Source organism: Bombus pyrosoma, linkage group LG9 (assembly GCF_014825855.1).
Source record: "Bombus pyrosoma isolate SC7728 linkage group LG9, ASM1482585v1, whole genome shotgun sequence".
Lineage (NCBI taxonomy): Eukaryota > Metazoa > Arthropoda > Insecta > Hymenoptera > Apidae > Bombus > Bombus pyrosoma.
This window is the reverse complement of record NC_057778.1, coordinates 9,765,764-9,779,933: the sequence shown is the minus strand read 5'-3', so window position 1 is coordinate 9,779,933 and position 14,170 is coordinate 9,765,764. Positions and strand designations below refer to the sequence as shown.

At 41.5% G+C, this 14,170-nt stretch overlaps 1 protein-coding gene and 1 long non-coding RNA gene across 2 annotated transcripts in view; one reads left to right on the top strand and one right to left on the bottom strand.

Annotated features, from left to right (window-relative positions):
• Nucleotides 1-14,170, bottom strand: part of LOC122570817 — a 188,620-nt gene that overhangs the window by 132,670 nt on the left and 41,780 nt on the right. Inside the window, exon 2 of the long non-coding RNA XR_006317903.1 lies at nt 10,079-10,282. This is a non-coding gene — a long non-coding RNA (uncharacterized LOC122570817). The remainder of the gene's footprint in view (nt 1-10,078; nt 10,283-14,170) is intronic.
• LOC122570814 lies at nt 221-1,010 on the top strand. Its single transcript, XM_043733670.1, has 2 exons — nt 221-420; nt 761-1,010. Exons 1-2 carry the CDS (start codon nt 221-223, stop codon nt 1,008-1,010), a joined length of 450 nt encoding a protein of 149 aa, XP_043589605.1.

Below are 14,170 nucleotides of genomic sequence, written 5' to 3'. Positions count from 1 at the left end.
ATAAAATCGATAGCGAAACAAAAACGATCCAGACCAAATGAACGCAGACGCGAATATCCAGCGATACAACGAAAATCTCTGAAATAATCGCGTGATAAGGGACCAACTTCCGGAGAACGATGTTGGCTTGACTTATTCTCGTGTGATTCCCTATGTTTCCTTCTGGCGAATTCTGGTGACCGGTTCACCCATTAACGAAACCAAGAACTAGGAGATCAAGATGGTACGGAAGTCGATCCTCGTCTACGATCTGCTGAGGAGCGAACAACCGCCAGACGGTTTCACCGAGAAGGAGATCGTCGAGCAGATCAGTGCCAAGCACGACATCTTGGCCGGAAAGGCACTTCGGAAGCAGGTAGCCGTGGCGCTTCGTCGTGGCGTCGATTTTGGCATCATCGCCAAGAAGAATAACAGATTTAGGTGATTGTAACATTTTTTTAATCGAAACGACGAATAAATCTATTGGTAGAAACCAACCTTCCTTGCAAAATTATGTAAATTTATATTTAAAAAACGTTACTCTCTGCTTGATTCTTTTGGAAAATATAAAACATAGGGAAACATAGGAAATTTTATTCTGGATAATTGTTGTGAAGAATTGAAATCTTAAGAATTATCCGTTTCGTTTATTGTTCAGATATAAGGTTTTATATCGATTCTAAGATCGCTTAGAAATTATTAAATATTTTGTTGCTTCTCAAACATAGAAATTTTACTATCAGGAGATTCATCTTGCGTCGTTTTCTTTCAACGAGCACAGATTCGATCTGCACAATGCAAAAGTTAATACCGGCAGACGCGAGACTTCATCTCGCAGGAACAGGAGTCGAGGGAAAAATAAAGTTCGGGGTGTTAAGAAGAGGACGAAGTCGAGACAACGATCGAACAACACGAGAAATAAAAGCCGCAATCAAAAACGATCGATACCACCGCCAAATTTGCCGAAATCGTGGACACCGAACAGGAGAAACTTGGCTGAGGAGCCACTGTCCAAAGTGAAGAAGATTTAATTAGCTATCAACTTTTTTAGCTTTTTAGTTATGTTTCATAGAAACGTTCTTCAAGCATATTTGAATAACTTTTTGCTCCGATTTTTCTTTTACATCTAGTGATTAGTACCAATTTCTGAATTTTATTGTATTTGAAACTATTTTATTACAGAAAATTGTATTTTTGACTTGCAATAAAATTCCTATGACCTTTAATCGTTTTCTATTCACTTGAATCACAGTTGTTGCCAAGTGTGCTAATATGACAATTATAAATCGGAATATTAATTAACATAATTACATTGTGAATACTCTGCTACAGAATTATAATTACACTATAGAATTGTATTTGTATAGAATTGTAAATTATTATTGCTATTACTAAAAAGTATTCCCGATTTCTATCACTGGGAAATACAATTAGCGAAAACTTCTAATACATTAAATTATAATCGTAGCAAACTATCGTTGTTCCAATTGTTGTTCCAGTTGCAACAATTACAGACTTTTAGTGCTCTGAACTATAATTGTTTCTCTACATCGCAAATTGGATCAATTTTCGATCCTCGTAATACCACCATCGACAGCTACGCTTCCTCACTCATCGGTCACTTTTCAATACGAAAAATCTCCACCTACAAACTCCCAGCAAAAGAAACCAACCCCTCCAAAGAAAAAAATCTCAGAATCTAAGGTCGATCAAAATCCGTTCCCATGAAATCCACCATCCGTCGTCAGAATTCAGATCCTGTTAGGCGAAACTGGTTCAAACGCAGCGACCGACTCGTGAACTCGTAATCTTTCTAGTGAAATGATCGAAAATAGGTAGAGCCTCGTATCTTCGGAACATTTCAGGGTTCCGCTGACCGTTCATCGATTAGATACAGCCACTACGTACCTTCGATCCCTCAAAGGCTCGGTCTCGAAGACTGACCGGAGATTTTCCAACGAGTTTCCATTAGAAGGATAGTCTGGTAAAAATATTGCGCAAAACCAAGCCGGATATACCATGAAAATCGCGTAGGATCGGCCGAACGAATCGTTTGAGACGTCTTCCAAGTTGGCAGCACTTGTTACCGAAGCAACGATTAGGATGGATTTGTAGTTGCTATTCCCAGATACTGGGTTGCAAGGTGTTGCAATTTCCAACGTCAGAACTACTAAATATAGATTTGTGGATAACAAGGATATTAGAATGAAAGCTACACTGGAAAGATATATTCAGTCTCTGATCATAAAATTAGGAGGCATTAAAAACCTTCGGTATTATTCATTTCTTGTAGCTTCCTTTTGACGGAGGTATATTTTATTACAGGAGATATATTTTAGTAAATTTTTTCCATAAGCTTAATCTACCTACTAGCCACGTAATTTAATTTTTCAATTAGTATTCCAAGGCTGATTTATGGTATTTATTGTACAAGTACCAGCAGATTGTTGAATAAGCGAACGTGTAGTTGGTTACCTGGTCTATTGTTCAAAGATTGCGCATGGACTAATAGATGAATCCCTGTTGAGGGTCAAAACCCAAAGGGCGACAAGGTGTGCTTGTAAAACTGCGGATGACAACCATATGTTCAGTTACGTGCAATCTGTCGGCCATTTGCGACTAAACTGTACGGTAATCGCAGGTTTTACAGGTAATCAGAGATATTGGAGTACAAAAAAGGGACGAATTCTTCGAGGTAACATTATACTGAAATTAGTTTCAGCGGTGTTCTTGAAAACTAGTTACCAAAGGAAGGACTATTCCTTCCTTTAGTTTTCCTTCCTGTACACTCGTACTCGTTTCACTAACTAATTTTATGATTTACATTTTGTAACTATTATTTGAATATTTTTTGAAAACCTATTCGAATAACATCTGGTTTCATTGTCTGTGAAGGAGCGAAGGAAATATATTTGAAATGGCAGAAAAAGAAGAAAAGCGTCACTTTTTCTATTCGAACTCCCTCTAACTTTTATTGTTCGACAATCAAGCACCATTTAGAAGACTCTGCTCGTTCTTTACGGCAAACCACCAGTTTTGGAATCTTTGTTCCATCGTTTTCGACACACCTTGCGACAATAAGGTCTGTTTAATATGCGTCCCGGACGGAAAAGGACGCGTGTCGCAGGTGTTTCACGTTCCGACTCGATTTTTCAATAGACCGGGACCACTCGCCGCGCCTCTCGACACGTGTCACCACGCGAAATGCGGAGGATTCACTTCCGGTTTCTCACGGAAGTACCGTTTTTACCGATAAAGGACGCGCGCCCTTTGTGTCCTTTTAACGACTCTAATTACTATACGCGAATAATCCTAATGTATCAATATATGTAATAATATATTCAGGGATCAATTAGAAAATGTACGACATTCTACTTTTAAATCAGATTCAATTGTGTAATGTAATTCGTCATTTCGCTCCAATATGAAAGCAACTTGAAAAACTTGCGTGTTAAATTTGTGATACTGCGAGAACGATAGATAGAACCGATGGAAAAACGCATCGGTGATAAAGAAAATAAGAATACGCGCCAATAACTTTTGTAGCCACTGTATATACATAAATTTGATTCTTTTCACGTACTTGTCGAAATGAACATTAGTTCGTCAGAAAACGCGTTCGCTTTGACCATAGCCTGACACGTTAATAACGTGAACTCGCACGATCACACGACCCGAATTCAGTACGCACTCGATACCATTCGATTTCGACGATAACAGAAGAATCTCGCCCCTCCTGTGTATCAGCGAGCAAAACGGTTTCGCGAAAACAAAAGTGGAGGGTTGGTACAAAGAGGTGGTCGATCCTAAACGTCGATATAATCGGCCCGATAGAACGATTCCATACGTGTGACGAGGGCTCGTGCGAGGCTAAGTGTTCGTCGAGGGTTGGCCAACACAAAGACGCGCAGACCTTGCGTCGTTTCGTGTCGAGCTAATTAGAAGGTTTATTGTTACGTAGAAGGGGGCCGTCCTATTGGCGTCAAGCGTGATATATTACCATCTCTTGCTTTCCTCCATTCGTTTCCAGTTTTAGTCGTGCCTCGTTAGTCCAATGTAAACATAGAACAGTTAGTTATATCATATCTATTAGCCGATAATGTTTAATGTGACTGGAGAATAGGCGACGGATTGATCACATTCGAGGACAGATTTCGTAAATTTGGACACATTGGGAATTATTTGAACAATTTTCATGGCATCGTTTGGATCATGTTTAATACTAGAAATACCACGGCAGCCAAAATGACTGCTTTTACAATTTTATAAATGTGCCAACCCTCGTTTAGGGATCATGGTCCCAGATAGATTAATAACACCAAAAATGTGCTACATAACATGGAATTCCTTCTGTAAGAAAGTAATGAATCAATAAATATAAAAATATTTTACGCATTTTTTGAAGACCATTTTGACTGATTTTGGTAGAAATAGGTTCGTGTTAACTATCGGTAGTTCTAGCGTTAAACGTGTCACGCGAGAAGAATTTGATATCGTGGCAAGAAGCTGCAAATATTCAATGTATTAGGACCAAGTTGATTGTATTTTCGTCGAGTCTATCTTTCATCTTCGTATTTCTAGAAGCATCTGTTTTTTGAAACGCAGAACCAAATTGATCGACTCCAGTTCTTATAAATTTCTCGATTTCATCACCCAGACACGTAATTTCTATCGTATAACTCCTCAAATTATTTTTACTTTCGTCAGTTCGCAATACATAAGCAATCGTAAATTCCAAGAAGATTTAAAAAATTGTTCAACACTCGCCACCTTCTTCTTTATTTTCTCATTTATAGGATTGATCGATATGGCTTCGACTCCGTCCCGGGATATCTAACAATATTTATATAGGTCAGTATCTTGAAACGAAGTGGACAAGCCGGATTTTATGTCGACTTACCAAAAATTTCGAAAATTTTACAAAATTATCAGTAACTCGGAAACCACGAAAACGGTAAGTGATATTTCATGGGAGCAGGTACTCGAACGAGCATAGCCCTTCCGCAAGTTGCCGTAGATGTTGAAATTTCATGGTTAGGAACGTGAAACGGATAACGCGAACACGGTAACAACGCGTTTCTTGTGGCGAGCAACGTCTGACATCTGGGCCGACGTTATCTCCGCGTTATCATTTTTGAGATTAGCCTTGGTAGTCGCGCGTTTGCTTTGCACCGTGCTGCTTTCTCTGTGTACCCTGGCTGTATCGCTGTTCTGCCACACCGAACTCCCTCCCTTCTACCGGCCGTTAAGCTACGTTCACAGAAGATCGGACGAAACGTCTGCGAAGAACTTCCTGTCGACGTTCACGAATTGTTTCCGGTGTTTGTTCACTGCAATCTTCTATTTTGTACGCTCTACGCAATACATTTGGTATTTTTCAAGAATGATTTGAGAAACTCAGTGCAATGAAAAAATTCTTTTGCTTTCTGGAGATGATTTCAGCGATTAAATTCTATATATTACACGTACATACTTCTATTAACAAGAAACTATACTTTGCAACTTTGCAACTTTTTATGCAACTTTTTTCTCAGTGAACTCCGCGTAATATATTTAGAAGCTTCAGAGAGTGATTCAATGGATTTAGTTTAACTATTTTGGAAATGTTTTATATTTTGGAAAATTTTACTTTCGATATTTCCAATGATTCGTCGATATCAATGTATTTCAGAGGTTTCCTCGATCTCCTCGATCTTTTGTTAAAGAATTTTCTGTATTTTATATTTTAAGGATATGCTATATTTTCATAACGTTCGTCTGTAATATATTCTTTAGAAATGTTATAAAGATCGTGAATTTATTAAATGACAATTTGCGTGTGAACGGAGCTTTAAGTCGAAGAAGGGCGCAGCGGTATTCACGCGCATCAGCGAGACTAAGAAGAAGACTATCTGGTGGATTTTCCGTCATGAGAATGCGATAGCGTTCCTGACTGAGCAAACATCAGCGCTCGTGAAGGGCCATGGTTGCGTTTAAGCAATTGAGGACGAGGTGTGCTTGTGGGAATTCTTCTTAAATATCGTTTAATAATCGTACGTGATAACCAAAATCCACTATCTAAAGCAAGACTCGATAAAAACGTCGGGCTACAAATCTTATGGCATATTCGTCTTCGCGATAAATTATTGTAATAACCGACTGGAAACTTCATACTTTTATAGCTAACAGAAAAATAATTGCTATTATCCAGCGTCGTTCGTCACGCTCTTTTGCAGATTCCAGAATTTTGTAAATTCAAAAATCCTGTTCAGAAACGAATCACACTAGCGCGCAGATCCTTCCAATTCACCTTTATCCCTTTCCAGCTTACAAATTCCCACTACACACCAAACAGACCTTTAAATTTCATCATATCTCCCGTGAAAAATAAAAAAAGGGGGGAGGGAGAAAGCAAAAAAAAAATATGAGGATTATTTACACGAGGATAGCTGCAGGCCGTGAATCGAAGCATCGCGTTGGCGTTTAGCAGATCGCCGCTCGCGTGCGACAGATTTTTAACATGTAACATTCGGGTCGCCATTTTTACAGTTCCATGAAGTAAATATTAGAGCAAGCGGAGCCATGTCCGATCGTTTTCGCGTGAAAATCCAAACGGGAAGCGGAAGCCGATTGTTGCTCGATCGTCTGGAAAAAATATCGCTTTGCCCGGTGTCGATCGCGCGAACAGATACAAGCTACCAGCCACTCCGCGTTTATTATTCTCCAGCTCTCTCGACGTACAATGCACGCTTGAGCAATGCAACCTGTTTCTTGTAGACGGACTCGCACGCAAACCGCAAACGTAGACTCTGCGTTAGAGACGCGTGTGCTTACCGATATGTATTCGGAAGTTGGGCTTCGTTTCATAAATGTGAAAAATTTTAATCGTAATTTGGTATCATTGGATCATAAGCGATAGTCGGAATGAGAACATTTAACCATTAAATAAATATTGGTTAATTCAATAATATCAAAAGTTTGAGTATAATAGCGATGTTAGTAAATTAGTTAGTAAGTGGATTCGTGATTTTGGAATTAAGCGAAGTAAATTGTTTTATTGTTTTAATTGAGAAGTATATCGTCAATTATTTATTTCGACACAAAGTTCAATAAACAATTGAATATTACTTGTTGCTTAAACCTGCTTCCACCAATTCCGTTATATCAAAGTTTCCCAGAGTTTCAAACTTTGATAAACTGTAATCTACCGCGTCCAAAGTTCATCGTAATCTGTACAAATTCCAGCCAGAGTTATAATATAATTCATCCGTAAATCCAAACTACCGGCAAATCCAAACTATCAAAGAATATTACCAAAAAATAGTATCAAAAAAGGTTAATTCCTTTCGAAAAGCTGCAACACCCGAAACTAACCAATGCATATCTCTTGAGAACTACGTTTGTTATTCTACAAGTCCATCAAACTTGCTCAAACAGTCCGAACAGAGTGCTCTAACGACCACTTTCCCGATCATTGATCACGATTCGAAAGAAAAACTGGCATTCGCACCCCTTTCGAACTTGAGAAGATGGCCGGACAACGGGGTGAGCCCGGATCCGGAAACGGAGGAACGATAGAAGAGACATCGATGGAAAGAGGGTGACGACAAGTGAGAGAATGCACGAGGATAAGGGGGTGCGGTGACAAGGAGGCGCGGAGAAAGAGAAAGAGAGACACGGATCAAGGATAGTCTTTGCCAAATACCAATATTTGCGACCGCCCTGTTGGTACCTCTGCTCGACTCGACCTGACCCGACTTAACTCGACCGATCCGGCCGCAACTCGACTACGACTCCCTTCGTCACCCCTTCTTCTCGCTGAATATCGCGGCCTCTTCTGGATTATTCCGCGGCAGAAAAACTCTGCCATCTCCCTCGTTATCGTTCTCATTCAGATAACCGACCTTTCAGCCAGTTTCCGTGCATCGATTCGCGTCGATTTTGATAATAGGTACGTACGAGAGTATTCGTTTTGTGAGTTTGATCAACGAATGTAATTTGAGGGTTGATCTTTGTAAGCTTTTATACAGGAGAGTGGTCGAAAGAGGTTTAAGAATTGTAAGGTTATTTCTAATCATCCCTATACTACGTTTCTGTAACTATGAACATGACACAACGTTGGTCTCAAATTATCGAATTAAATATCCATTATAATTAGACAACGAAACGCAAAGAATATCAGGAGCTGAAATATTATCTCGAAAGCGCAAAACTGGCAGGAAGATAATGATCGCTAGTTGTCCAAAGATCTACGCGTGATCATAGCTGCGGATATCGACGTTCAAACCTAATCAAATCGCTACGAACATACATCAAACTTTTCTTTAGCTCCTCGCCTCATCCGTAGATTTACCACGGACCCTAACGATAAATTCATTCGCATTCGATGCAACATCCTGCACCCTGCTCGACCAACCCCCACGGTTCTACCGTGTTCATCAAAAAGCATCAGTTCAAGCAGCGCCGATCCACGGGAAAACTATCGTGGAAGCCACTGCGACAAGCCAGATTGATTTCGGGCGTATGCGGATCGTAACGTAGCACAATTGGCTTCGCGCCCGAGGCAACGACGAGCACAGAGTGAAAAACAGGGGGTGAGAGAGAGAGAGAAAGACGATTAGAGACGAGCGTAGTGGCAGTTATATTACGCGGTGTGTCGCGACTGTCGCTGGTGTCGACATATACCGGGTCGCGTCCGATGCAATAAATAATAATTAGGCGCTAATTAGCGGCGGCCATGTTGGTCGCCGGCAGTTGTCGGGGGTGGAAAGCGATACCAGAGGGAGGGAGTGAGTGGTGGAGGCCGGTTTAATCACGTCATACACGGACGCACCACCGACTGTACATCGTCGACCATGACTGTCTCAATGTACCACGCGACTATCACCTACATACGTATTTCTATATATGTATGCAGATGTACGTATGTATGTATACACATGCACGTATATACCTATATATATATATCTATATATCTATATTATATACATACATGTAGATGGATATGTGTGAAAACGAGCGGAGAGCGCGCGCCCGCGCACACACCGCTGCTTGTCCCGGACATGTTGACGATGTAGGGGCTAGCCCGTGCGGTCGTACGATAATACAACGAGCACGAGGGTGGATGGCGGAAGCGACGAGGGTGGGAGCGGAACGTGGACGTTGGATGCTGGATGCTGGATGGTGGATGCTGCCCGTGGGATGGCGGTGCACGAGGTGGTCGATTTCACGCGGTCGATCGCTGAACCCGCAGCTCCACCCCCATATGCTCGCGTTCAAGCCCATTCAAAGAACCTACGGACGCTCTGCTCGAACGTCTTTGCGGAGATCGGTAATAAGAGTAACGTGTTTTAGCACGTTTCTCCCATTTTTCTTATTCAGAGTCTTAAGATTAAGAAAGAATATTGGGCTAGTTGAAAGAAGAGATACTAGGAATATCTGTATCCGTAAGTCAGCGGATATTATACGCACTAACCTTTATGGCGTTGCTTCGTTAATTGTATGTGTTTACTAAGTACACTTCTGTTAACGAGTCACTTGATAGTTATAAACATTGGCTTTAATAAAACAGGTGTGTAATGAAGTCTTTGAAATATAGTATCAATACCGTGGACTCTGTTAAGTATTGCGTAGAAACTCGTTAAAAGATTACTGTATGGTACTTGAACATCGTGTAAAGGAACGTAAATTACATCTTTCTTTTAACGATTCTATTATTCGAATGAAAAAAAGATAATTCGAAATTTGTGACTAGTAGCGTACCTGAAATGAAAAAAACGTGCCCAGAAGGATTCGCATCGACGTAGAAATTTCCCCACCAAAATTTCCCGCTATTTTTATCTCTTTTATCCGAGTAGAAGCGAGCATTAGTCCGTGACGAAAAGGAAAAAGGGACGACTGGGATGCAAAGAGGAGTAGAGAAGGAGGAGAAAAAAAAAAGAAGCCGCAGAGGGTAACATCTCCACGTGTCTCTCGCCTCTCAATATTCATGTGTAGACGTTATCGTGCGCGGGAGAGTTTAACCTGTTATTCCGAATAGTTTGTTTGGCTGTCAACAGAGTCCTTTTTGAGAGTGCCTTAAAGGGCTCGTTAAATCACCACGGACATTTTCGCCTTTTACCTGCAAATTTTGCGGAACTCCTGTCAGCCGAGTTTCCTCAAATATTGAAATTGGCTGCGGTTCCTGATGCGCGTCGCATTCTTCGAAGCAGCGGGGCCCAACCTACCCCGGAACATCACCGTCGAAAAGACTAGGAGAGGCGAAAGGAGGGTGAGACGAGGCGTTTCTCGTTGCGACCTCGTTCGTTCGCCGCTTCCGTCGTACCTGTAAAGTGACTTCATTTACTCTCCGGAATAGAAATAGAATGCCCTCGAAACGCCGCGAGAACGTCGTTTAAGGGCTCTACGATGCTTGTCAAAGAAAAATACGCCGTGTCTCGAAACACGTGTCTCGTGATACGCGCTCGTTAAACTGTAACCAATAGCAAGGAGCTTCTTTCTACAGATTCTTGTTTAAGGAACTTAACTTGCTTCGTTTGATACTGGCAAAGGAATATCTTTGTAGTTATTTCTTGACTACTTTGTCTTTTTGTTACTATGTGTTCGTAATACTTGGCAACTTTTGTTAGATGCTTTTAAGACTGCTGTTATGAAATATCGATTAATCGCGGGTACTAAGGCGATTTAGTTGAATTTTATGGCAGTGAAAATTCTATATATTCGGTATTTGATATTGTTGATAGTTAATATGCTGTCTTTTGATTTGAACTCTATTTGAACAAGGATCGATCGCTTATTCAAAGAAACTAGTTGCCTGTTATCTATATCATATTATCTATATAAACTGTGGATATACAATTTTATATTTCTATGAATATAATTAAAAGCACGCTCTCTTCGATCAAAAAACATTAAAATACCCTGTTTTAGCTACCAAGTGATATAAAAATCAACAAATATAGCTCATCGAGTCTTTCTTCATGTAGTCTTCGATATCTATCAGGCATTTCATACTTAGCGAGAGCTACTCTATCATCGAAATATTGACAGAGGCAACTTAAAATCTCCAACTTATAACATTTTCTAAACGATACTGAATTTCCCAATTGTGCGAGAGTGTGTCTATGTCCCAGCACCTTCGAAAAGCCGCTCAGAAATTTCGATAACAGCCGAAAGCACGAATGATCGCGTTGCGCGATAAACGTTTTAAAATGGCGAGCTTTCGCCGGTGTTGTTGGTTGAAAATTCATTAAAAGCGCGCTGGTAATGGGACAACGATGACGTTGTCGTCGTGCTGCGGCGAAATGCGGGCGCAAGAGGGACGGAACAGGGGGCGGAGGCGGAGGAAGAGAAAAAGCTCGGCCGCGAGTCAGAGTGAGAGGAGAGAGGAGTGGGTGCTATCGTAATTCTGTCACATTACCATTTAGATTAGTTAGATTTGCAGGTAAACAGCACGCCGCCGATCACACAACACAAACATACGATACGAACTCGCTGGCGCGCGGGCGCGCTCGCTCAAACACACATATTCGTGTACACCGTTGCACCACGGTTGACATTTTAATTTCATCGCGATAATTACTTTCAAACGGATGGCTTTTTAAGTAGATTGAAATATTCCAGCATCGCGATTCACGTCCGCATTCGTATAATTAATGCATTTTCAGGAGGGAGGCAGCGAGTTTCATTTCCAACGTCCCAACTTGCTGACTGGCGAACGCGATTTTAACTCGATTTTATCTCTCCGCGTTTTGGCGCGCTGCGCGTTTTATTTCATCGCGATGATTGTCGGATTAGACTCGACGAAACGCCCACACGGGACGATCTCTGTTTAATTACAGGCGCTGCAAGAGCAAAAATTTCGAAGGTTCTTGCGGAGAGATGGAACATTTTGTCGCGTTGAAAATTGTATGCGAGTGTTTAAATGGTACACCTTCGTTTTAGAGGCGTCTGAATCAAAGACGAGGACGCACGCAGAATTTTGCGGAGGAAAATTTTAATTGAAAACAGCTTTGTTGGTGACATTGGTAGGCCTGTTTATTCCATTGCTACCGTGCTTCCACTTGACCAACCCCTAGTGCAAACCCCTTTCTTTCACGTCGATGGAAAAAATATCGTGAGAAGTTCCCGCACCCCCGTGGTAATTAGAAGTACCAACGACTGTTCTGCATAATCTTCGGTACGGAGTGTGTCTTTGTCTCTAATGTCATGCCTCTGAAATTATGGTTCATTTTCCTACGATCGCAAAGGGAAAATCTTCGATCGAGGAATTTCTCTCGCGCTGTATCAGATGCAACGAGAAACATAACGCCCTAATAGGAAAATCAAAACACGAATGAGACCCGCATTACACGAGTTGATGGTTAACATCTCCAAAACTACGATTAGTACTATCTTAAGAACGTTTATGCGAATGTATAACAGCTCAACTGAAGAAATGAAACCCATCTAAGAATTTTCTTTATCCTTTAAGCATTTCATCTCTACATATTTAAATTTCTCATAAACCCATAAGCACCCATTTACCCTGAACAACCCTTGGAGTTATCCACGCAACGGCAAAAGCAATGCGAACAACAACAGGCACTGAGATGTAAAAATGAGGATTGATTTAAAGCTGGTCACAATTGAAGTTCGATAAATCGACGTCGTTGTTCTCTGCAGGAGAGGGTTTGAAAAGGGATGGTTTAAAGCTAGTTCCTCCCCATGGGAGTCGGAGGAGCGAGCGTTCGGGGATGGCTGAGCTCGTAGTATCGCGACAGACGGCCACTGCGACTCGTGTAAACAATGGCTCCGCTTCCTTCGGCTAAGTTAGGCGTAGGTGGACCGGAGAGCAGGCACGCGTGTATGCGTGAGGTGCTTATTGGGTCCGCTGGGGGCTGCTGCGGAGCGGAGAAACAACCCTCTGACCAAACACGGCAACATCAATCAGCACCAGTCACTCGAGCGTCGACCATTGGCGCCAACATCGCGATATTGCCTGCATTTACATCCGGCCAGGAAAAACGTAATGCTCGACCGCGACATCGATGGGCCGGTTCGTCGATTGCCCGTTCGATCCGGCTCCCTTTCAAACGCCACGATCGATTCGATGCCACTCGCTTTGAGCCCCGTGTGCTCGATATTATTCGGTGATTCTGTCCAATGCTTCTCCCGTCTTTTCGTTCGAGTATCTCGTGAAATTTGCAGTTTTTCTTCCTTTTTTTTTTTCTTTTTGTCATGGAAGGGGGATGAAGGTTTTGACCGCTTAACGTACAATTCTTTTCAACCGGTCAAAGATACACAATTTTGTTCTTGACGGAATTGTCTCTTGGTATGTAATAATACGTTAATATCGCGGTTTTGATTTCTCGGAAGACAATCGTGTTACGAGTTGTACTCACGCGACAACGTTTTTCTGTGAGCATTGCGTTTCGCTTCTTCGGGTCTACCTTGAACAAGCAAGTACAGCTTGAAATAATATCATGTTTTGAATTTTTAACACCTGATTAGAATTCATCTAGTTCAGCAGCTGCCAAAAGTTAAGTCTCGAGAAGCACTAAAATTATCGCGGCGGTAATAGATCAAATATTCGTTTGGTAATGGAAAATCTGTGTCGGTAGTTGCGCATAAGCCTACGGAGTAAAAAATATCAAGCTTTGTTATCGTTAATTTACTTCTGGAAAAAGCTGAGTTCCAAAAGCCACTAATTTCCTTGCACAATCACGCTGACAAAATTACCACAACTTATCCTGTATAATATTCGCGAACACGCGCACGTTTCGCCAGGGAAAAATTCCAAAAATCACAAACGCATCGTGAAACAATCACGCGCCAGTGACTTGGCTCCGATATTATTTTTTACTCTCTGTTTATTAATCGGTGTAATTGCAACCTGTCGACTCGCGCAAAAATACAAATACGCGCCTATAAACATATTTATATTCGATTTGCAGCGTCGGCCGATTAACAGGTTGCATGACATGTCCAGGCGCAGTTTTATCATTGCCGTATCGTGTAAATATCCGACAAAAGAGAGCCGGACGAAAAGGTGTAGGGAAGGGGGATGGTAAAAGGGTGTAACGATATTAAATTAATTCGAGATCCCCGGAAAGAGGGGTGTGCGCGAAATTGTCGGCCATCTTGCAGCCTGGAGAATTATGCGCGTCGGCTTACAATAATATAGGTGCTAATGCCATGCAAAGCGGCCCTCCCTTGCGCATCCCTTTCCAAC

Coding starts and splice junctions, on each gene's coding strand:
- LOC122570814 (XM_043733670.1), top strand. CDS start 221: ATGGTACGGAAGTCGATCCTCGTCTACGATCTGCTGAGGAGCGAACAA. Junction 421..760: donor AAGAAGAATAACAGATTTAG/GTGATTGTAACA, acceptor CAACGAGCACAG/ATTCGATCTGCACAATGCAA.